General features: G+C 38.3%; 1 protein-coding gene across 3 annotated transcripts; it reads right to left on the bottom strand.

The window, feature by feature from the left end:
* Positions 1 to 289: 289 nt before the first annotated feature.
* Positions 290 to 9448, bottom strand: f11r.1 (F11 receptor, tandem duplicate 1). Of its 3 annotated transcripts, none has more exons than XM_028595140.1 (11): positions 9361 to 9448; positions 9132 to 9240; positions 5517 to 5576; positions 4788 to 4904; positions 4144 to 4290; positions 3768 to 3970; positions 3567 to 3669; positions 3158 to 3265; positions 2643 to 2655; positions 1778 to 1838; positions 959 to 1608 (listed from the first exon to the last, which is right to left on the bottom strand). In XM_028595140.1, the coding sequence occupies exons 2-11, from the start codon at positions 9199 to 9201 to the stop codon at positions 1573 to 1575; spliced, it is 918 nt and encodes a 305-aa protein (XP_028450941.1). In that variant the 5' UTR covers positions 9202 to 9240; positions 9361 to 9448; the 3' UTR covers positions 959 to 1572. The 3 variants fall into 3 exon arrangements, with proteins under 3 accessions (XP_028450939.1, XP_028450941.1, XP_028450940.1); XM_028595139.1 differs by having other exon boundaries at positions 9328 to 9432; XM_028595138.1 differs by having other exon boundaries at positions 290 to 1608; positions 9132 to 9407.
* Between the last annotated feature and the right edge of the window lie 12910 nt (positions 9449 to 22358).

Raw genomic sequence — 22358 nt, 5'->3', positions numbered from 1 at the left:
ACTAGGGGTTAAGTGTCTTGCTCAGGGACACATTGGTTGATGTATTGCAGTGGGAATCGAACATGGGTCTCCCTTACCACAGGCATGCATCATATCCACTGCACCATCACCACCCAGCTTTCAGTCTTCAACTGTAATGCTCTAATTTGCAGCCAGTGTGACGTTATCAGTAAACAATTACCCTGACACTCCTTCATAAAAAGAAAAATATTAGCAAAGAAAAGCAATTCATACTGTAGTTTAACTGTTTATGCAAAGCTTAATATCTTATTGACACAGGACAGTAGAATTGATTTATCAACAGCATTTTATTAACAAATACATAAAGCAAAGTTACAATCATCAGCTGATTCAGTTTTAAAATTTTCTACAAAAGGAAAAGTCAAGAAATGTAGAAAACCTAGCGTTTGTAATGTAAATATTGTACCTGAGGTTATATAAACTCATGATATATTGATGTCTGACCTCATCAACCACTTTAACACATGGACCTGAGGATTTGTGGTTAACAAATGAAACTAAATAATGCACTTTTACTGAAAGTAGACAGAACTAATATTAGTACCATTATGTCAGAACCAATGCCTTATGAAAAAAACAGGTAATCATTTAAATAAAAATAAAAAAAACACATTACCCTTACACTCCCGTTTCCAATTCATGATAAAGTGCAGCATCACAGCTGACATCAGTTTGTTTCAACAGAAGGTTTACTGAACGGTCAGTCTACACCCTGTTAAATACCAATTCCCTTAGCCAATGTAATTAAGAGGTTTACAAACTTATGTCACAGACAACACAATCAGACAAAAAGGTACTAGTTAGACTAGAAATCATGTGTTAAAGAGAATGTGCACATAAAATGTTAATATCATACAAGCAATAGTAGGCTCATTTTAATGGCAGGAAGATTAGATAACTGCTTTTCAAATTGTTCTAAATTACAAATTTGAAAACTGTTATTTACAAGAAAAACAAACTTAAATAGAAAAACAATATTGTACATTACAACCGTTTTGTGGGTTTGTTAAAAGAAAAAGACCTCTCAGAGACACTCAAATCTATGATCCATGTATGCTCCCACAATGTTTCAGCTTCGATACACTGACTGATAAGAGAGATGTACTGGAGGGAATTAAGTTGATGGGTCAGTACATGTAATAAAAACGTGGCTGTAAAACTATCCGTTTTCCTTATTTACCTAGATTTTGCCTATTACCAGTGCTGGGAGTATCTGCACATTTGATTTGATGACTTTACATGCAGATGCATCATTTGTATTTGTAAATCCAAAGCACACAGAAACACACACTCCAAACATAGATGGAAAAAATGTCTGAGGCTAAAATGGGTCACTAGTAGCCACAGCTTATTCTATTAAAATAACCTACCAACGTGTGAAAGAGGTCTCATAACATTGATGTATCTGAGACAGGTCTTGTCAACTCAAACAAATCACACTGGTCTATAAAAACTTCAATTTAGGAGAAAATAAAGACGTCCCTAAAAACCTCCGGAAAATCCCATGCTGAGAGACATCAAACCAAACTTTTCTCCTGTCGTCATTGAAGACTACACCACGAATGATGACTTCGGTTTAAATTCCCCCTGAACAAAAAAAACATCCAACATCAGAACTAGAACATTTTTCCTAAAGCTCGGTCTGTTAAAAAAAAAAAAAAAAAAAAAAAAAAAAAAAAAAAAAAACTGAACCGAAATTATAGACTGCCCTTAAACATACTTGACTGTGATATATAACAGCAATGCTCATACTTACATCTTCTTCATCACCACCATGCAATGATGTTTGCTGGTAGACTGCGCTGGGCTTTGGTTTGCTGCAGGGAAAATTAAAAGAACATGGTGAGCTAGTCACAAAGAGAGAAGACCCGTTTATAGATCGAATCTGAAGAAACCCTGCATATCACGGAGGAAATAGTGTTAAGTCAGTCTGGAGCGGCAATGCAGTCTATGGATTAAGGGTGGGAAAAATAATTGATTCTTAGATGCATTGCGATTCTCTCTAGATCGATTCGATTATCGATTCTGATAAGTTAATTTTCTTTTTTTAAATGTGTTGATTTTTATTTAAAAGTTACTGTCTCTAGACAAGTACAAATCAGAAAACAGATTGACTGAAAGAGGACAGACAGACAGACAGACAGAGAGACAGAGAGACAGAGAGACATAGTCTGTTCCGCTACTTTATCACATTACATTTGACCACTTCATGTTTCATGTTCAAAGAAGCCAATTCTCCACCTTTAAACATGACCGAGCCTCTGACATGGAAGATTACTGGGAGAGAAGGTGAATTTCTCATGCATGTTTAAGGCTTAAGCATGCAATGACTACAAAATAAAAACCTCATTAGACAAAACATTTCATTAAAAACTTGTGTGACAAATACTGTATATGTCAAAATCTAAGCTTTGTCTAGGAAGTGATTAGCAAACTTGAGTTGCAAACTCAGATTTATACATTTTTTTAAATCACGCATGGAAATCGATAATCAATAATCTGTTTAGAATCCAATCGTTGGCCTCTGAATCGGAATCATGAGGTGCAAATCGATTCCCACCCCTACTATGGATTATCTGCTAAAGTTCATTAGGAAGTATAAAAAAAGAAAATGCTCTTACCTTTCCTTCTTCTCTGTAAAGAGAAGAACAAAAACAACATCATTGGTATAAAGTACTTGAAACATATTACAAATATGTATAAGTTTGTAAACTTATTTTTTTTGATTGATGCAGTATAAAGATTAATGACCAACATGTTGCTTTTTCAATAAACTTTGCGCTGGCAATGTGTGGGAGTTGACAACCTTTTTTTAAAAAAGGTCCCATGGCATGAAAATGTCACTTTGAGTTTTTTTTAACATTAATATGCGTTCCCTCAGCCTGCCTATGGTGCCCCAGTGGCTATAAACAGCGATAGATGTAAACCGAGCCCTGGGCATCCTGCTCTGCCTTTGAGAAAATGAAAGCTCAGATGGGCCGATCTGGAATCTTCCCCTTATGACATCATAAGGGGAAAGGTTACCTCCCCTTTCTCTGCTTTGCCCGCCCAGAGAATTTGGCCCACCCATGAGAGAGAGACATCATTGCTTGCAAATAAACAAAGCATGGCAGTTGGTCAAGGCCAGAAAACTCACTGGGCAGGTATCCTTTCTTGTCAGCATACCAAATGCCAAGTGCCAGCAGGATCACTAGCAGCAGAGCCACTATTACCCCAGCAACAATTCCTCCAACATTTAAGTCACCTTGAAGAAAACATCACATTTTGAGGTTCATTAGCTGAATTACAGTCAAACATTGTGGTGTAGTAAAAACAGAAAAATGTAACTCTAAACTGTTGCAGCACTCAAATGATCAAAAGAAAGTTTAAATGAGGTTCGTATCATACATTGGTTCCTACAATGCAGCTAAACCCGTTTACTCTCCTTGATGTGTTGGCATGCAGCATTCTACACCAGCTGAAACTGGTTTAAAGATTACTGTCTCTTTAACACGTAAGCTCAGGCTAAAGCATGTTTTTAACATTAAAGAGAGAAGAGTACTTACGGACTTCCATTTTCATGGCTGCACAACGCTGAGGAGGACCAGCACTGTTGGAAGCCTCACAGAAGTACTGACCCGAGTCTGTCTTGGTTACAGCCGGAAACTCCTGAAGAGACAGACAAGGGTCCATTTTTAATTTTAAAAGGCCATGGGGACCATAGCCGTTTCAGTAACAATGATGTAAAGTAATAGGTCGTAGCTGACCAGGTGGCCATTGACTGGATTTAGCAGGTAGGTGGCATTTTGGAAGCCAGAAATCTTGTTGGGTTCAGCAGGCAGAAGGACGCCATCTTTGTACCAGTTGTATTGGGGCGGAGGTGAGCCATCAGTGTCATGGCAGGACAACAGGGCCACCCCGCCCGTTGTCACCGAGGTGGGGACCCTACACAAGGGCGGAGATGGAGGCACTGCGGGACATAACATTCAGTTTTCAGCAGGTCTCCACATGTACAGTAATACACAACCTCCATTCCAGTACATCAACTTCAGACAAAGAAGTTTACATCACAAATGCATTCATATCTGGGTGGATATGAATGAAAAGCTGCGTTTGCAGAATGTTATTACAAAAGATCTTTACCCAGAACAGTCAGCTTCACCTCAACTTCCCCAAACTGGCTGGTGGTGCCAGACACCTCACAGTAATACACTCCATTATCAGTGCGGGTCACTTTGGAGAATCTCAGATTACTACCACCGTACAATGTCACCCGGCTGGCATACGGATCTGTGGAAGAATAGCAACATTATGGAACAGACTCAAAAGCATCAAGTGACTTATTGACATATAATGCATTGCTGCCATCACATTTTACAGGATCACTTTTAGCTGACAAATGTGTCACCTAAATGTGTCTGCAACTGCACAATGCATTTAGGAATTAGGTCATGTACTATACAGTTTGGGCCACAAGAACAACAATTTTGCAAACCATTATGGATTTTTTTGGAAATATTTTCTTTTGGTAGGATCATTTAAGACTGGTTCAGATATATTCAAAATAGATACTGGTGGCCCAGGAAAGAATCCAGGAGATAACACTGATCCCAATTTCGAACCAAAAAGGTCATTAAAATTTTAAACTAGTTTTTGAGATATCCTAACAAAGAGACAGAGAAATAAACAAACATGATTTTACAACAAAAACTTCCTTAGTGGGAAAAGAAACTGATATTTGTCAAAATGCTACAAAAAGGACAAACAAAGATTGTGAAACTACTTACTTGTTGGTTTCCCATCAAAGACCACATACGACTGTGAGCCTTTTAGGTCCTTAAATTTCCACTCAATTCTAGGGCTTGAACCGAAGTCGGCTGAATACGTGCATGTAAGGTCAGTCCCTGAAATAGTAGAATTCACAATTACAAATATGTATTACGAAATAAAAACGGTTCTTAAAAAAAACAAAAATGCAATTCTGAAATTTGTCCCTCTTAAGCTTGCACATTTACTGCATGATCTTTAAGATTTTGAAAACTCATACAGGCATTCTTTACTCCAGTGAGAAAACATAAAGAGGACCTTTACAACATTAAAACATCAGCATTTTGAGTAGTGAAAGGACACTTCCCGCGCAAAATTAACTTAGGGGTTAATAACATATGTGTACCAAGTCAAACGTTCTCTGGGACATTTTTTTTCATGTTAATCAAACGCGTGTCTAGCTTTAAACAAGCTACCGCAAACCGGTGGTTAGCTGCTAACGCTAGCTTTTGGGGTACATGGTAAATAGCTATTTTATACCACTAACAAGGCGCAAAATAGCACCACACTTCAACGGTAGCATAATGAGGGTCCCTACATGTACTCTATTGAGTAACAAGACAATACCAACCATCCCATCTTTACTCTTTAGAACAGAGTGAATGTGTAAAAAGTGGAAACGCAATTACTTTGGGGTACTTAAGGCATACAATGGCTTCTCTAAATTATTTTAGAGTTTCAGGACTCACTTTGATTCTCTGGCACCTGCACATTGGTGTTGCTGCTGGTGACTGTAAAGCCACTTACACCTGGACAGAGATCAAAACAAAACACATAATTAGACTTTGAAGCATGCTGTCAATAAAATACATCCTTGTAATATCCACTGGTGAACAGATATAGTAGACTATACAAACATAATGTGCAAACAGTTTTTTTTCCACATTTAAAAAGGTTAATTGCACGACTGAGTCATTGTTTGAGTTTGCTAAGCATGTAAGACTTGCGTGACAGATGTTCTTCACCACAATTTAAAAAAAAAAAAAAAGGTGCTAAATTCTCACTTCCTCTAAGTTAAGATATTGCTTTTAATCTTGATGGATATGATAAATTAGTCATCGACTGCAGAGACTTCTCTGTCGGTGTAGCAGAAGTAGCCATCCAAAGTAGACACAGCCAGGTTGTAGATACTGGGCTCTCGCTAACATTGTAAAATCAACCTTTAAAAAAAGGGTAACATAATTTATGACATAAAAACTTATGAGCATTCAAGTGGGAAAACTGCGGAAATCCTAAGTTTTTCAAATTGAAGGCAACTTTTTTATCTCCCTAATATGAGGTTAAGGCTCTGTTGTAATATTCATAAGGATGAAAACAAGAAGCAGACATGAAGACCGGTAGGACGGTAGACGGAGGATGATTCAGTTTTGACGCAGATTAGCATCAGTTCTAAACTTTTCATCAGATACCATCTGAGATTGGAGCTCTGCTTTAAAAAGTGTAGTCAACTACATAGAAGACAGATTTGGTCAAAAAATTATCGATAGAAAGAAGTGGTAATCAAGCATCAAAATGAACAACAGCAATTACTTTCATTCAATTGTTTTAAATCCTATAAATCTGGTTCCAACTCCTAAAATGTAAATACTAGATTCCTTCATCTTCCATGATGGTATACTGAATAGCTGAATGAATAAATAACTCAATGTTATAGTTTTATACTGTTGGTTGAACAAAATCAGCAATTTTAATTAGTCAATTTGCAATAAGAAAATGGAAAAAGTGTTTATAAATTTCTGACATTTTATAAACTAAACAATTAATCAATGAATTGAGAAAATAATGGGAAAATGAATATTAAAAACAAATAAACAAGATTTATTATACACAATCTATCTGTACTAAGCTTCATTATGGTTAAAAGTACTGCATTACCAATGAATGGAAGGGTGCTCTCAAAGCTCAAATGCTAAACAGTATGACATCATGTTAAAGATCAGACCCATTGTCAAACACTCAGAGCATGCTGAAGAGTCACAAGCCATCAGGGTGTGGACAAAAAAAAAGAAAAAAATAGTGCCTTATTCCTCTCTGCTGAGCAAGAAAACTTCCAGTGAAACTGTCAACACTATGGGTCTTTTTTCCCCAGGCACAAAACTTATTTTTCCTCATATACAATTGACAGTAGAGCTGGGCAATATATCGATATTATATCGATCTTGTGATATGAGATCAGATATGATCTTAGATATTGTAATATCGTGATATGACATGTGTTGTCTTTTACTGGTTTTTGAAGCTGCATTACAGTAAAGTCATGTATTTTTCTGAACTTACCATCCTGTTTTAGCTGTTCTATTATTTGCCTTTTCCCCACTTAGACATTATGTCCACATTACTGATGATTATTTATCTAAAATCTAAGTGTGAAGATATTTTGTTAAAGCACCAATTATCAACCCTAGAATAACGCCCTAATTGACAGTACAGTGTAGTGAAATTCAAACCATCAAGTATTCGAAGCAGTGGACAGCTATACATACAGCATCTGGGAACAACTTGAGGTTCAGTGTCTTGCTCAGGACGGCGATTCGATCCAAGGCCGAAGGAGCCTGGGATTGAACCGCCAATATTGTGGTTGTCATCAGTAGTGCAACTAAAACAGAGTCACGAGTAACTGAAGTATTAATGGATGCATACACGGGCCTGTCTGTCACATAATATACGCGTCTATTGCACCACTTTACATTACGCTGCCATTACTTTAAGTATTGGGATTTACATGATTTAACTACTACCTTGTTGTCAAGCCTGTGTAAGCTTCAACTACAGGAAACAGAAGCAGGAGCCAGTTAATCTTTAACTGTGTGCAAAGTTGTAAAGATGAAAATACAGATAGCAAGACTTTAAATTAATATACCAACAAAATAATATTAACTCAAATTTACAAATGACATTTTTATTGTAGATACTTAAATTCAGACTTCCTTGACACCCTGCAGATGTTTCTTACAGGCAGTCTCAGCTGAGATAAGGCACCACAGTCACAGTTTTGGAATGACAATAAGCATGGATGTATATTGTGAAATGAAACCAGAGCACTCAATTACTTCCTTGGTTGCATACTTTGTGAGTTTCATGGTTGGGGGGGGGGAGATAATAGTGCATTCCATTTACCTCGGAACTCGGAAGCCGAAGCTGGGAATGATGTCACACCAGAGTTGAATGCGTTCCATTTACAAGTCAGATTTTCATTGTTTTTATTAGCTCTAGCCAGGTTAGCCATGGTTAGCAATGCCACAAACAACACAGAAGTGCTTATAACTGTGTGTTAGTACAGCTTTCACAACTGTTGATGCACAGAGCAGCCATGTTGGATTTTTAACTCTGGGTACTCGATGGTTGAATAAATTTTATGTTGTTTTATTATTTTCTCTGTGTTTTTTTCTATATGATGTTTGACATTTTAAATTAAGGTGGAGGTTCAAATAAGCCCACTGGGTTTTTCGCCTCTCCCTGCATTGTATTGGTTTGTTATTCGTTACATTTGAAAAATTGTGCAAATAAACCTAACACTAATACAAAAATAATGGTCCATCCATCAATAAAAATCCAAACAATAGGAGTGGCAGTTGGATTTGTGAACATAATTTTCTCAAATGTATAGAGCTACTAAACTGACAAGTGTGCGAAAGCTAAATACCTGGGTTGTGTTCACACACATTGATAGTATTGAATGATTGCTTTCTTAATAGGATGCAGTGTAATTCAACTTTTTGGGGGGCCTTTGGTGTGCTCATCTAATTGTGGTATCAGTGAACCTAATTCTGTTTTAACATTACTCTAATCATATCGTTGAGGACAGGAATGTGGAACCACATGTTACATTTGCATACATTCTTCCTACATTTATAATATAGTTAAAATGGCTTTAATTCTTACAAAACAGGTGGCACTAATAAATCGGTCCACATCTTACATTTACAGCTGCTCCAACATTACAGTACATTAGTCCATTTTCTCCTCAATTGCTGTAATTTAATTTTAAAAAGGGACATTGTAGTAAAAGTTTGAAATATCCTGTAATTCTAAACTACAAAACATAATCCTATTTTATGGTCACTAATGTCAAATTCGTCCTAAACTCAAAATAAGCACAACAGGCCAACATTTTGTTTCCAAGACTAGGCCCAAGGTTCATTTGGGGAGCAACTGCATCACGACTGCCAACAGTACGCCTACATTTAACATTTAGGGACACGTATCTACTATTGTTGCTGTTGTGTTAAAACTGAGTTAAACAAGAAATACTTTTACGCGTCGCCTTTCCTCAAACTTCATAAAGTATCACCAAAACCACTCACCTGTCACGGCGAAAAAGAACAAAGACACCGAAACCAAAACGCTGACAAGCATGTCGCCCAGTTTGCTCATTTTCCAGCAACACGACTGCGTCCGTTTTTAACTATACTCCTGGGAAAGGTAACAGAAAGTGCTCAGAAATCTTCCTTACGTCGAATAAACAACTAGGCGCTTAAATGTCCCAACTCTTAACTCAACTGTATCGTAGTTTCTGTCTGCGTTTGCTCTCACCTGAGGAGTCCGCCCAGGTGACAACAAGATAGGTAACTTCCGGTAATATGATCCTCTTGGGTAGGGACAAAGCGGAAAAACAGGTTTTTTTTTTTCGATTCCTGTTTTTTTTTTTTTTTTTTTTTTTTCGATTCCTGTTTTTATTTATTTATTTTTTTCGATTCCTGTTTTTTTTTTTTTATAAACAATCTTTATTAAAACTATACGATACAAACAGTACAGTACAGCATAAACAATCACTCATTAATACAGAAAAAAAACACAGTAGTGAATAGAGCCAGGGGGAGATTCATATAAAAACATTAAAAAAAGAGCATAACTGAATGGTTTTAGCAGCTTTCTTATTTTTTGAGTCATAGATGGTTTTGATGTATTGCTCCGTTTCCTTACCAAAAGCAATAAAAGAAGGTTTAGAGTTACTAAATTTGGCTTTGTGAATATGATATTTCCCTAAAATGATCAATAAGTTTACTAGATATATTTCTTTCTGTTTTTTACTTTTGTTGTCATGGAAACCAAACAGTACATCTTTCCACAACAAAGAAAAATCAGCAATAAGTTTATCAGTAATGTATCGAGATAAATCCTTCCAGAACATGCTGGTAGGGACATTGCCAAAACAGGTGCACCAATGATTCTGGACATATTCCACATAACGAACAGTTAACACAAATGTCAAGCTTAAACCTAAGGAGATATTGCTTAGCAGGATAATACCTGTGTATGATTTTGAAAGAGACTTCTCTTACTTTATTCATAAGAAGGTACTTGTAAGGAAGATTCCAAATAATTTTCCAGTTCAGGTTGTCAACAAAGTTAGACCAATAGGGATCAACATTAGGGGTGCTGGTGACCTCTCTCTGGAATAAAGAGCGAATGTTACGATTATTATTTCTAGTTGTGGAAGCGAAACACATATTACCAATTGAGGTCAATTTAGGGTCCAAAGCTGGTAAGCAAATTGGTTTTCCAGTCCCTTTTAAGAGAGTTAAAATACCAGATGGGATGGCATCCATAACAATTGCAAACTCTCTTGGGGTGATTGGAATGCCAAAAGTATGAATGAATTCAGAATAATTCAGCAATGATCCATTACCATTTAGTAGTTGGGAAACTAGAATAATGTTATTATCAAACCAAGTTTTATAGAATAAAGATTTATTCTTGAATTTAATACGCTGATTATTCCAGATGAAGCACCTATGTGGGGAGAAATTATGTTTGTAGATTAATGACCATGCTAAGAGCATTTGTTTGTGGAATTTAGATAAACTTAAGGGAATTTTTTCTATTTTATAATCACACAAAAGTAAATATTCAAGACCACCAACTTTAGAGAAAATATAGCTAGGTATAAAATTCCATGTAGAAGTGGGATTCATTAGAAACTGCTTTATCCAATTTATTTTGAAAGTATTATTAAGGGTTGTAAAATCCAGAAAGTTAAGACCACCACGTTCAAAGGTGTTCATAATAACAGATTTTTTGACATAATGCGTCTTGTTTTTCAAAATAAAATTGAAAAGTAATTTATCAATGGAATTACAGAGCTTTTTGTTGACAAATAAGGGGATAGCTGCATAGGTAAGACGGGATAAACCTTCTGCTTTAGTCAACAATACTCGTCCTTTCAAGGATAAGTCTCTCTGCAGCCATTGATTAAGCTTTTTCTTTGTCTTATCCCTAATCAAGTCAAAGTTTTCAGAGCATCTCTCCTCCTCATTTTTCATTATAGTAATCAATAGATAAATAATCTTATCCTTGATTGGTATGTTACAGATCTGGGAGGTGTCACTTTCTTTAAGGGAAAAAAGTTCACATTTCTTCAGATTTAAGCAGAGTCCAGAAGCTGCGGAAAATGATTCTATTGTTTTGATAGCGATTGGCACTTGGCTGGCATTTTTTTAAAATAAAGTAGTATCATCTGCTAGTTGGGTGAGGATAACTTCTCTTTCTGCAATTGAAATTCCTTTTAAGGCACTATTTTTAATATGGGTGGAAAGAAGTTGTGTACATAAAATGAATAGGTAGGGAGAGGCAGGGCAGACCTGCCGGATGCCTCTTTGCAAGTCAAATCTCGGTGATGTCCCATTTTTTACTCTGATAGAGCTATTGCCTTTGCAGTACATTGTTCTAACAGCTTTACAGAAAAATTCACCAAAACCAAATTTCTCAATAGTTTGAAATATGAAGTTATGTTCTACTGTGTCAAAGGCTTTATAGAAGTCCAAGAAAAAGATAAAACTATCGTCAGGACATAAATATGAATAACCAATTATATCTAAGACAAGCCGAATATTGTTAGAGATATGTCTTTTTCTCATGAATCCTGATTGGACTTCATCAATAATAGGGTCTAGAACATTTTTTAATCGTTTTGCGATGATTGAGGCAAACATTTTGTGTATGTAATCTCTTTCGGTTCCTTCTTCACTCTTGATTGGTCAGTAATGAATCATGGCCACATATTTTGCTCATCCTTGAACTGCCATGCAGCACCCATAAATCAAAATGATGTGGCATTCTTAAAATGTTTAAAAAAATAAAAAAAGGTGTAAGAAGTGATCATGTTAACTCGGTTATAGCTAAATATATGCCAATATACCAAAATGATTACTATTACTACTATTATTTTAACTTTTAAATTTAAATATATTATAGTTGCACTATACAATCATGTATGATAAATGTACTTGAAACGGTGATAATGTGGATAAATTCAAAGTGCAACATGTCATATCAATAATATGTTTCTTTTCTAAGCATGTAAATTGCATTGATTTGTATTAATTAACACAATTAATGTAAAAACATTACCACCTGAGCACCTGTGATGTTTCAAGTGTGAAAGTAAACCAGTAGTGCCTTTCTAAACATAGCCGGTTTATATTCACCTGAGTTGGAATTCAGTTGAAAAGTGTCTTGTGCAACATGCTCACTCCAGTCTGTGAGGGGTGCCTCTATACCACACCCGTCGCTATGGGCGGGCCATAGGGTGCCGGGCCCGCCCCCAAAAATGCTTGTGCCCCCCCACTTGAGGCACAGATCTCTTAAAAAATACAGTAATTTTATATTATCATAGTTGCTAATTTTGTGTTGCATTAATGTTGCATTCTTTATCGACCTTCTCCATTAAGGGATTCAATGATTGGAAACATGCAATCAAAACAGGCAAGGGCTTAAATAAGCATGCAGCTTCAAAAGAACATTTAGCATGTGAAGCAATGTGGAGAGATTCAGAAAAACGTAGAGAGACAGGAAAAGAGATTTCCACTCTCTTAAATTCAGAGCAACTGGCTCGCAACATATACTACATGTCAGCCGTAATTGATATGCTGGAGTTTTTAGTGGTGAATCAGTTGCGGTTACTTGGAGATAATTCTGGTTTTGGGGCTGTTTTTGTCTCTCTTTGAGTACACCACGCGCAAAGATCCCGAACTGACAAGGATTACAAAAACAATCCCACAGAATGCACGCTATACCAGCCCACAGATACAAAACGAGATTATCAAAATGATGAGCAAACTCGTGACAGAAGAGATAGTGAAGTCGGCGATAGCTGGTATTCAATTAAAGTGGATGGCACACGGGATCCTTTAGGCCAAGAAAATATATCTGTAGTTGTGCGTTTTGTTGACGAAAACCATGGTGTGTGTGAGCGCCTCTTGGTAATGGCCACATCTGAGAAAGGTGATGCAGAGGCTCTGACTGGTGTCATCATTGATGAGCTCACCAGCGCCGGACTCAGCACGGACAAAATCCTGAGTCAGGTTTATGATGGCGCATCACTCATGTCTGGCAGGCATGGTGGTGTGCAGAAATTGCTCCAAAACAAGCTGGATCGTAACATACCATATACTCACTGCTTTAATCACCAACTTCATCTCGTTGTGATTCATGCGAGGTCCAGCGAAGCAGCTGTCGATGATTTTTTTGGTGTATCCAACATGCTGTACAACTTCATCAGGAAGCCAACCGTGGCTATTCTGTACAAAGGACAGGTAGCATGTCGACTTAATTTTGGCACAAATGGAACCCCATAAAGGCGATACCCTGAAACGTCTCTTGGACCAGAGATGGACTGGCCACTTGGCAACGGTCAAAGTTGTGGTGAAGAGTTTTCACGACATATCCACATTACTGACCGAGGTGGAAAACACACGAGGCCTTGGAGCGGAGGTGCGCGTTGAGGCTACGGGGCTGCTTCGTGCCATTACGCAGCGCAGTTTTCTTTTAATTGCGCACCTTGTTATGAAACTGTTGTCACTTTTTGAGCCGCCTAACAGACTACTACAGGCCGAAGATATGGACTTGTTCACTGCGGTGACACTTGTGAACAGCGCTTCTGACTGCGTGAAGACACTGCGCACAGAAAACGAGTTTTCTGCACTGTGGGATCTCTGCGCTCATCCAACATCGGCCACCAAGGCTGTGCCGGTGACCGACCCTGGTCCAAGCAAGAGAAGACGCACAATTAACAAGAACCTCCGCGGATTTGCAGTTGAAGAAAACAGTTGGTCAGCCACAAAGTGACATAGACAAAAAGACTGAGTTCATGAGATTGTTTTACAGTGTTATCGATGCTGTGCAAGGAGAGATGAATGCGCGTTTTGGAGAGCGCAGTAGCGAGTTCATTGGCGCACTGGCTGCTTTGAACCCAGAGGCCGAGGATAATTTCCTGGACCCATCAAAGGTAACCCCTCTCCTTGTATAAGCTGGAACTGAAGTGGTTGAATCTGAATATACTGTGGCTCGTGAGTTCCTGGTGAAGAAAATGACTGACACCCCGGTTCCCCCCGAAGATGGAAAACGGACAATAGCTAACATCCTCAGCACATTCAACTGTGCACTCCAGGCTATGCCGACTGTTCTCACAGCCTACACCCTTGCCCTAACTTTAGGAGCTTCCACAGCAATGTGTGAAAACTCATTTTCCACGCTCAAAAGCGTCTTCTCAGACCATCGGCGCAGTATGCTGCACAAACGCAAGGCCCAGCTGATTCAGCTTGCTTTTGAAAAGGACCTCACTCATAAGTTTAAGTCCGAGTGGAAGGACACTTTGATGAGGAGGTTCTGCTCGGAGAAACGCCGCTTCCCGCTGTACTGACAGGAGGGACTGGAGAGAGTACTGGTAGGTTCAAAATGTGTGTGTGTGTGTGTGTGTGTGTGTGTGTGTGTGTGTGTGTGTGTGTGTGTGTGTGTGTGTGTGTACGTGCGTGTCTCATGGCAATGCATATCTCTCTGTTGACTGCTTTAAAATGCAATGTTTGAGAGATGCTACTGGTGTTACATCTAATATGTTGTATAGTCATGTGTTTTATGGATATTCATAAAATTCCTTCTATGTAATGTGGTGTAGGCTATCTGGTCATATTGCTGTTGGTTATGTTTAACGTGATGATTACATGCTGTGCGAATAGAGTATACGATTATTTTAAGTATACGTACTGTAGGCTAATAATAAGTGTGCCCTCCCATGCATTTCATATGCCCCCCTTAAGACTGAGGTCTGGCGACGGGTCTGCTCTATACAATGGGAAACCAGCCAAAAGGGAAATATAACTGTTTGACACTTTGTGCGCGCATGTACAGTTGGTCATTCCTCAGCAAGGCAAAATATTGTCACTCTGTATCTTTTAACTCTGTAGGTGTAAAATTATGTGAACATACTATGGAAGTAAATCTCTGCAGCCAGATTCCTAAATATTGTGGAAAAAAACCTCCCAGAAGTGTGGAGGCTGTTACATCCACATATTAACGCCCACGGTTTTAGAATGAGATGTTAAAAAATTATGGTTGTAAAATTCGGGCATTTACATACCTTATTTGGTTGTCCAACCTTTGGCGATATGGTTTTTAATTTGTCAAGACTTCCATGAAAGAGCAGTGTTTCCTCTATGTTGATTTTGCCGTGGCGGCCCGCCAGTGAAGTGTGAATACATCCATATTTTGAGGATAGTGGGGGTATTGCAGCTCTCATTTATGAGCACTGTAATGAGTAGCCACTAAAGTGAATTGTTTTCAGGATATTGTAAGAATGCAAACACATTATTTTAGCCTAACATGCTATTAATCCCTAAACTACCTGCTCAGACACAATACTCTGTTGCATTTTTTTTTTTTATTTGGGTGTTGCCTGACTGTAGGGCCTAATCCTTGCAATCATTCTCTTCTTCTTTTTGACACTTTGAAGTACCATCCAATTTGACCCAGGGCTACCCTCTACAGGACATCAACAGCACCCTCACCTTAACACACAAACTAACTGTGGACATGCATGCTGGAGCTCATGCATTAACACATTTAAATGGTTGGTTAGTTTCATTTAATGAAAATTTGTTACGTTTCAGTTCAGTTTATTGTCATTATACAGTACATAGTACAGCAGTGCTTTTCAGTGCAATTAAATGATTGTGCTTTGGCTACACACCAACTACTCAACTATATATATATATATATATATATATATATAAGTAAAAATCCTTTACATTATCAGAGAAAACATTGCACCATATAAAGCATATTCAGTGGCCATGTATAAATAGAACCTTGTGGATCTGACTAAACGTATAGCTTTCAGAAACATACTGTATATTTATGACAACAAGCCTCGGCTGAACATGGATTATGTATTTCAGGCACAAGTGAAAGGCAAAGTAAAAACTGAGTTTGTATTTTGGTTTTTCTTTGTCACAATAATCGAGGGACTTTACACATCGTCTCCTCATAATAGAATAGAATACAGACTTTATTGCTCATGCATCTATTAGTAGTCAGTCAAAAACAGTTTAAAAGTTTTTTGTTTCTCTGCTTGCCATTAGAGCAAACCCTGCCAAAGCTATCTTTGTTGCCCTGCCCAGTTCTTATCGACTAATACAACACAATCTTGGGCCTGTGCGGCACAAGGTCGCCTCGGTCTGCCCCCATCATTTGGCAGCCAAGAAGAAGACACAGGGGACAGATTTCAGTCAGGTAAGATAGATTGCTTACTTTAAAGAGTGATGATACTCAGATACTCAATAATGTCACATTGCGGAGCGCAGCGTTTCATCACTTTTGAGCTGGGGAAATTTAAATTGCTAGATGGTTTAGCAGTTTTCGGCACTCTTTAAAATCCCTCTCATTGGCAGTCCTCGTATATAGCTCTTCCTTTCTTGTTATTAAGACTAAAGGCTCAAGCTAAATAGCTTTCATTACGTTTAATAAAATTACTAAAATTATTGAATGTAGATATCGAATATTACAGAATATAGACTTTCAGTTTAAGACAAAGTCACATTCATGCTTTTTACTCATCACCCTGTTAGACACATCTGTCAGAAATCAAGATCTATCCAACAGATTTATACTGCACATTTCAATAACCGCTTATATGTGAGAGTATAAAGTGTATGCAGTAGTATGTGTGCTTAGTATTGATTGTATGATGCAGAGTCAGCAGGCCTGTGACATACTAAATACATCCTGTACGTTCATTCAGTTCAACCCATTGCACTTTGTGCATACACACAACTTCAGGAGGGTCTAACAGCAGTCACCAGATGATTATGGGTGCAGTGTTAACGTATGCAGCAGTTTGGCGCCTTGTTCACAGCCAGTGAATTTCCAGCAGCATGGGAAGTGTCATCAAGGTCAGTAGTAGGCCACTGCAGCTTTGTAATAGGACACTCCACGCCGAGCACGGGAGGAGGAGCTCTGCAATAAGAAAAGTAATGCAGATTCAGAAGGAGGAGCATTTTGTTTGGCAGTCACTCAAATGTTTTCTTTTTGTAAAATAACAGGATGTGCACAGCTGTGGTAAACAATTGCCATGAGCACAAGCAGCTTACTTTTCTCAACCACTGAGGTTTTGGATGCTGTGCCTGAGTCGGCAAATTTGATGTTGCAGGTGAAGTTGGACTTGCCGTTGGGCAGGTTTTTAAACAGCAGGCGACAGATGTTGCCCGGGAAGATGCGGACTCTGGCGCGCTTCTTAAAGGGGGCGTGCTGCTCCTCGTCTGGGTCGGTGGTGTCAAAGAGTCTTTCGCCGTTTGTATACTTGCAAAATGGTTCTGGTGACTCAGCGGGAAGCGCATATTTGCAATCCATCCTGAGGTGGTGCTCATCTATTGAGCAGTAGTTTAACTGAATCACTTTCTGGGCTGACGCAAAGCCTATGTGTTGTATAACGCAGAGAGATGATCAGATATTTACCAACATTAAAAACTCATTCATTTGACAGTATCATTCATAATGAAAGGAAAAAAAAAAAAAGGTTCTCAATTCACATACTTACCAAAAAGGAAAATTGTGGCAAGGAAGAACATTCTCCCAACTTTCCTGCAACAAAAAAAAAAGAAATTTAATAAAATGGTCAGCGCAAGGTAACACCAGGCAATTACTATACACCAGAACCAAACAGCTAGCCTATTTATTTTGCTGTCATGTCTTTACATTATTGAGGTTCAAATCAAATGAAGCTGACTGTGCTGTAATGAGCGGGGTCAGATTTCAGAGACATGAATGCCACACTTTCTCAGAGGTTACTGTAGAACAGTCACTGTACCGTAATACTCAACAACTGAGATACAATACAGCCTGACTGTTTTTACGCTGCAAAAACATGAACTGCAAACTTCACTGGTGAATTGCCAACATTGACACATTTCTGTGCTTAACCTCCCTCCAGTCAAACATGCTGATTATAGTATTTCCCTGCTTTTATTTAATATGTTAAGAAAATATACAAAGCAGTTCAGCTCTTTTTTGTTTGCTTGATGCAAAGCTACTCTCGCCTACATTCAAATATTTGCTTTAGAGCTGACTCCAGTGTTAAGCCTAATATTTCATCCAGACTTAAAGAAAAGCATTGTGCATAGCACAGTTCAATATTTTGCCATAGCTCAGACCCAGCAAATAATAGTATATGAATCATTCTCACCTTGTCTGGTGCAGTTTGAGCTACCCAGTGCTCTGCAGTGTGATGCCAGGTGTAGTATACAGTAGAGGTCGGCTTATAGAAGAAACAGAGGAGAGAGGGAGGGGAGAGGGACAGAGAGGGAGGGGAGTGGGGAGAGAGAAAGGGGGAGAAAATGCTGCTCCAGTGGACTTTGGGGACATTTCTCAGTATTGTATAAGGATTTGTATTGATTTCTACCCTCTGTTTTACCACAGGACAGAGGATCACATTTAATCTAGCCTCATAATAAAAGATTGAATTCAGGCTGAATGAGAAAGAAAAAGGAAATGTTGTGATGAGGGTTTGATTAGCTGAGACACCTCAGCTGTTGTTTCCTCATTCAGTGTGCGAGTTCAATACGTGTCAGCAGTTTCTCAGCTCCTTTGGCCAACATAAATTAAAATACATACATATAAAACACAAATACGCAGATAATTCATTTCAACTAATGTATTGAAGATCTATACAACGTTGACATCTGCCTAAAAAAACACATTATTAGGAAAACAAAAGAACACATGGATATGTATCTGAGTATATTCTGCTAATAGGTGTATCATTTATAACTACATCAATATTACATTAACAATAAAAAAGGGATACATTAGCCTATTAAGAGGGCTAGTCATGTCAAAGCTGCAGCTGATCTAGAGGAAGTCCACACTTAATTTGAAAGCTGGGACAGGGGACCGGTTTAAAAGGGACACAGCGGAGTAACATGGCCCAGGTCTGTTTTACTCCTTACCAGATGTTGGCTGTGAAGCACCGTTTTGTTGTTTGCAACCGAAATAGGATGATGAAGATAAGATATGAGGTGTTTTAGTGTGTATTTTTTTTAATAAATCTAAATCCATAATGCATGTCATTTTAACATATGGATATGTAAAATTATGTAACACTGGCTTGTGTTGCCTGAAAAACATTAAGAACAACCATTCCATCTTGTCAAATCCACTGAGTTAGACCCACTGTTTCCTCTGTATCCTCTCACTGTATCCTCTTCACACTGCTCATCCATTTTGTCAAGGTCCTTCCTGGACAGTTGCTGAACAACTGCCACACTGAAGCAGTCTCCCAGGACACTGACAGAAGGGTTGCAGAGCTCTCTGGAAGGCACAAACCACAGCAAGCGGTGAAAGCAGAGCATATATCTGCCATTTCACACACTGTACTTAATATGTCAACACTACATTTTTTTTTTTTGTTGTTCTAATTTTGTCTCCTCCCTTTTCACTTTTAAAAGCAGAGAAATCAGGTGTGGTGATCCCTGCCAAAAGTATTCAATAAAGATTCTGTAGCTGTGATCCCTGCTGCTCCTCTGCTGGATGCTGCTGACGATACACTGCAGATGAAACACGGAGCCATCACCTATTCATCTTCATTGATGTACACTGTAGTACTATACTACCATTAAACCATTATATTATCAAACAGCACCAAGTATTCATTAAGTCACTACTTTTTAATTCCATGCACCTTTCCAGTTATTTGAAGGAAAAAAACTGTTTGGCATAGTTGTTATTTCTGCATTTATAAGAAAGGCATTTTTTAACATATAAGGGTTGTCCAACTAAAATATAGTAAGAATGCTCAATCTTCTGCATTAGCCTAAAGCTTTCCTTATGTAAAAAAAAATGCTTTAATTTGAAAGGAAATGATTATTCACAACAGAACACTTCATTTACTGTAAACAGGAACACTTGACAAGTAGAATACTGATACTAATACCAATACTAATACATTGTTGTACATTCACAGTATCTAGTTCAGACATGTCTGACACATGAACACACAGCACACAGCGGAATCTCTGACTTTAAGCTAGTCTGCCTAGTTAGACCTCCCCATCAGCCCCCATACACAACAGCTGGGATGCTTAGTTAGGGACCATCAATAAATGACGGTTTAAATGATATGTTACAAAATGTTTTTCTCATTCCTCCATGTTTCCTTGACTGATTCAAGTTAATAATAATTAATTAATTCATATTAATTCAAATATATACTAAAGATTATTTTCATCATGAAAGGTGTTATTGCTGTATTTAAGTTTTTTTCAGGCAAATAAAATGCAGGAATGACCCGTTTTTTAAATATTTATTTGTATTATTTTTAACTTTTAAATGAGAATTGCATTTTCTTCACTAACTTCCATCTTATTTTTGTTCGTCTTTAAATATGTATATAGCCTATGGATATGGGCATCCATGTTCCTTCATGTAGCTATTAAAATATTAGTGGTTTTCTTTTCACTTTTGCATTCTTCTGTATAACAATACCAAACAATATTGGACATTAGTACTTATTCTACATTATATGAATATTTTTATGTAAAAGAATTTTCCCCAATAGCTTATTAAATGTCCCTCTGACCCAAAATACAGTGTAAAGACACCGCATGGGTGTATTCTCATCTGCAGCCTGCATTGGACTACAAACAGAGCAGCACATCCAGGCCCGTTGTTATTGTACCAGTTGGATACAGTAGCATACTGTGTATTGTACTGTGTGTGTTTCCTTTTTGACACTATGTGGATTAAAATATGTTTATGTTTTTCCTGCTTTAATCAGTGATGGTATTCTGGGGCTGCATTCGTAACTTTCTAATGATGTCCCATATTGATTAATTCACTTTTGAAAAAAAAAATCCATCCTGCTGCTCAGCAGGTACTAGGTAAACTGCAGTGCATTTGGACATGGGCAGTAAACAACAACAAAGAAAATGTTACAACAGGAAGATCATTTGGCAGTCATTGTTGTTTCTGTGTCTCTAATGCGACCAAGATTGCAGTGGTGTACAGTGGTTCAATTAGGCCTATGTTAACTTTCAATAAGCTAAAACGGAGTGGTATGAACGTGGATGGGACAAATTTAGAATTAAAGTTTACTGTCAAACTCAGACCTGCTGAAGCCATAAAATGTTTGAATTTCCTGCACCTGCACCTTTCTTTTTACACTAGATGTCACCAAAACATTGCTGTATTTGTCATATTTGTGGTGGTGCTTCCAGTTTCTGTCCTGCAGAGGGAACTCTTCTTTTGCACCAAGAACTTACAGTTCCCCTAAAACAATAACCTGGATGGGAGTAGTGGTAAAGCAAAAAAGCAAATTGAATATTGCCTTTATGTATAAAATGCCAATTCTCCCAACTGTTTAATTTATAAACTCCAAAGTAAAGACTTCCCATCCTCGTCCTGCTTGAGTCACACATGACGGGCGAATGAGCATCAAATCTCTGGTCAGAGCTGTAACTTTGCTCCCTGATGAATGAAAGTGAAATTAATTTCCCTGCTTCTGGATCCCTGCTGTGCAATGAGGGTATGGTCTTTTAAGGATGTGTGCGTGTCTGAGTGACTACGTACACAGCAATAACCCTAACTGTATCCTCAGTCCAACAGTGAGAGCTCTGCAGATGCTGATGCTGCTGCTCCGCATTCTGGCACGCAGCTCAACCTCGGGACAGGCACCACATCAGGTAAGACCGGCTGTCTCATCTGCAGAGTAGGATTTAAAAAAAAAAAAAAGAGGCTTCGACAGTGTAAGGAATCTAACATTTCACCATTTTTGCGTGTATCAGAAGCATGTCTGCGTGCCTGTCCGGTTCTTTTACCTGCAGAGAGGACAAAAAATGCGTATCCTACACAGTGATGGGAGTTCTGCAGTTTGCTGCATAGCTAGGACACTGCATGGGCGTAGTCCGCTCTGCATTTGGGCTGCAGCAGAACAGCACAGGCCCGCTGCGCTATTTATAACTTAAGTGGCCCAACATATAGGGTGCAGTTTACTAATAGGTTACATGTTTACTTTGTGCCTCTAACGATGTCATCTTGTGTTTTTCTGCATTGATCAGTGATGGTTTTCTGGGGCTGCATGTGCAGCTTTGTCATATTGTCCCATGTTGAACTCTTCCAGGCCATAAGGTAGTGTGAAGGTTATTGATCTGACCGGACAGACGCCAATCGCTATGGAGCTGCACCTGTTCGCCACGGCCTGTCTCTTCTTTGGCAGGATCATGATAACGCATCAAACTACTCACAGTATGTGTTATTGTTTTGTATTT

The sequence above is a fragment of the Perca flavescens genome, chromosome 13 (genome assembly GCF_004354835.1).
Source record: "Perca flavescens isolate YP-PL-M2 chromosome 13, PFLA_1.0, whole genome shotgun sequence".
Taxonomy (NCBI): Eukaryota; Metazoa; Chordata; class Actinopteri; order Perciformes; family Percidae; genus Perca; species Perca flavescens.
The sequence above is the reverse complement of the archived record's forward strand: the minus strand, read 5'-3'. Positions and strand labels throughout refer to the sequence as shown.

Excerpts from the sequence above, each read along its gene's own strand:
- f11r.1 (XM_028595140.1), bottom strand. The coding sequence starts at position 9,201 with ATGAGCAAACTGGGCGACATGCTTGTCAGCGTTTTGGTTTCGGTGTCT. Across the intron at positions 4,905-5,516 it reads GCAGGTGCCAGAGAATCAAA|GGACTGACCTTACATGCACG; the intron begins GTGAGTCCTGAA and ends CTACTATTTCAG. Across the intron at positions 3,670-3,767 it reads ATCCAGTCAATGGCCACCTG|GAGTTTCCGGCTGTAACCAA; the intron begins GTCAGCTACGAC and ends CTGTCTCTTCAG.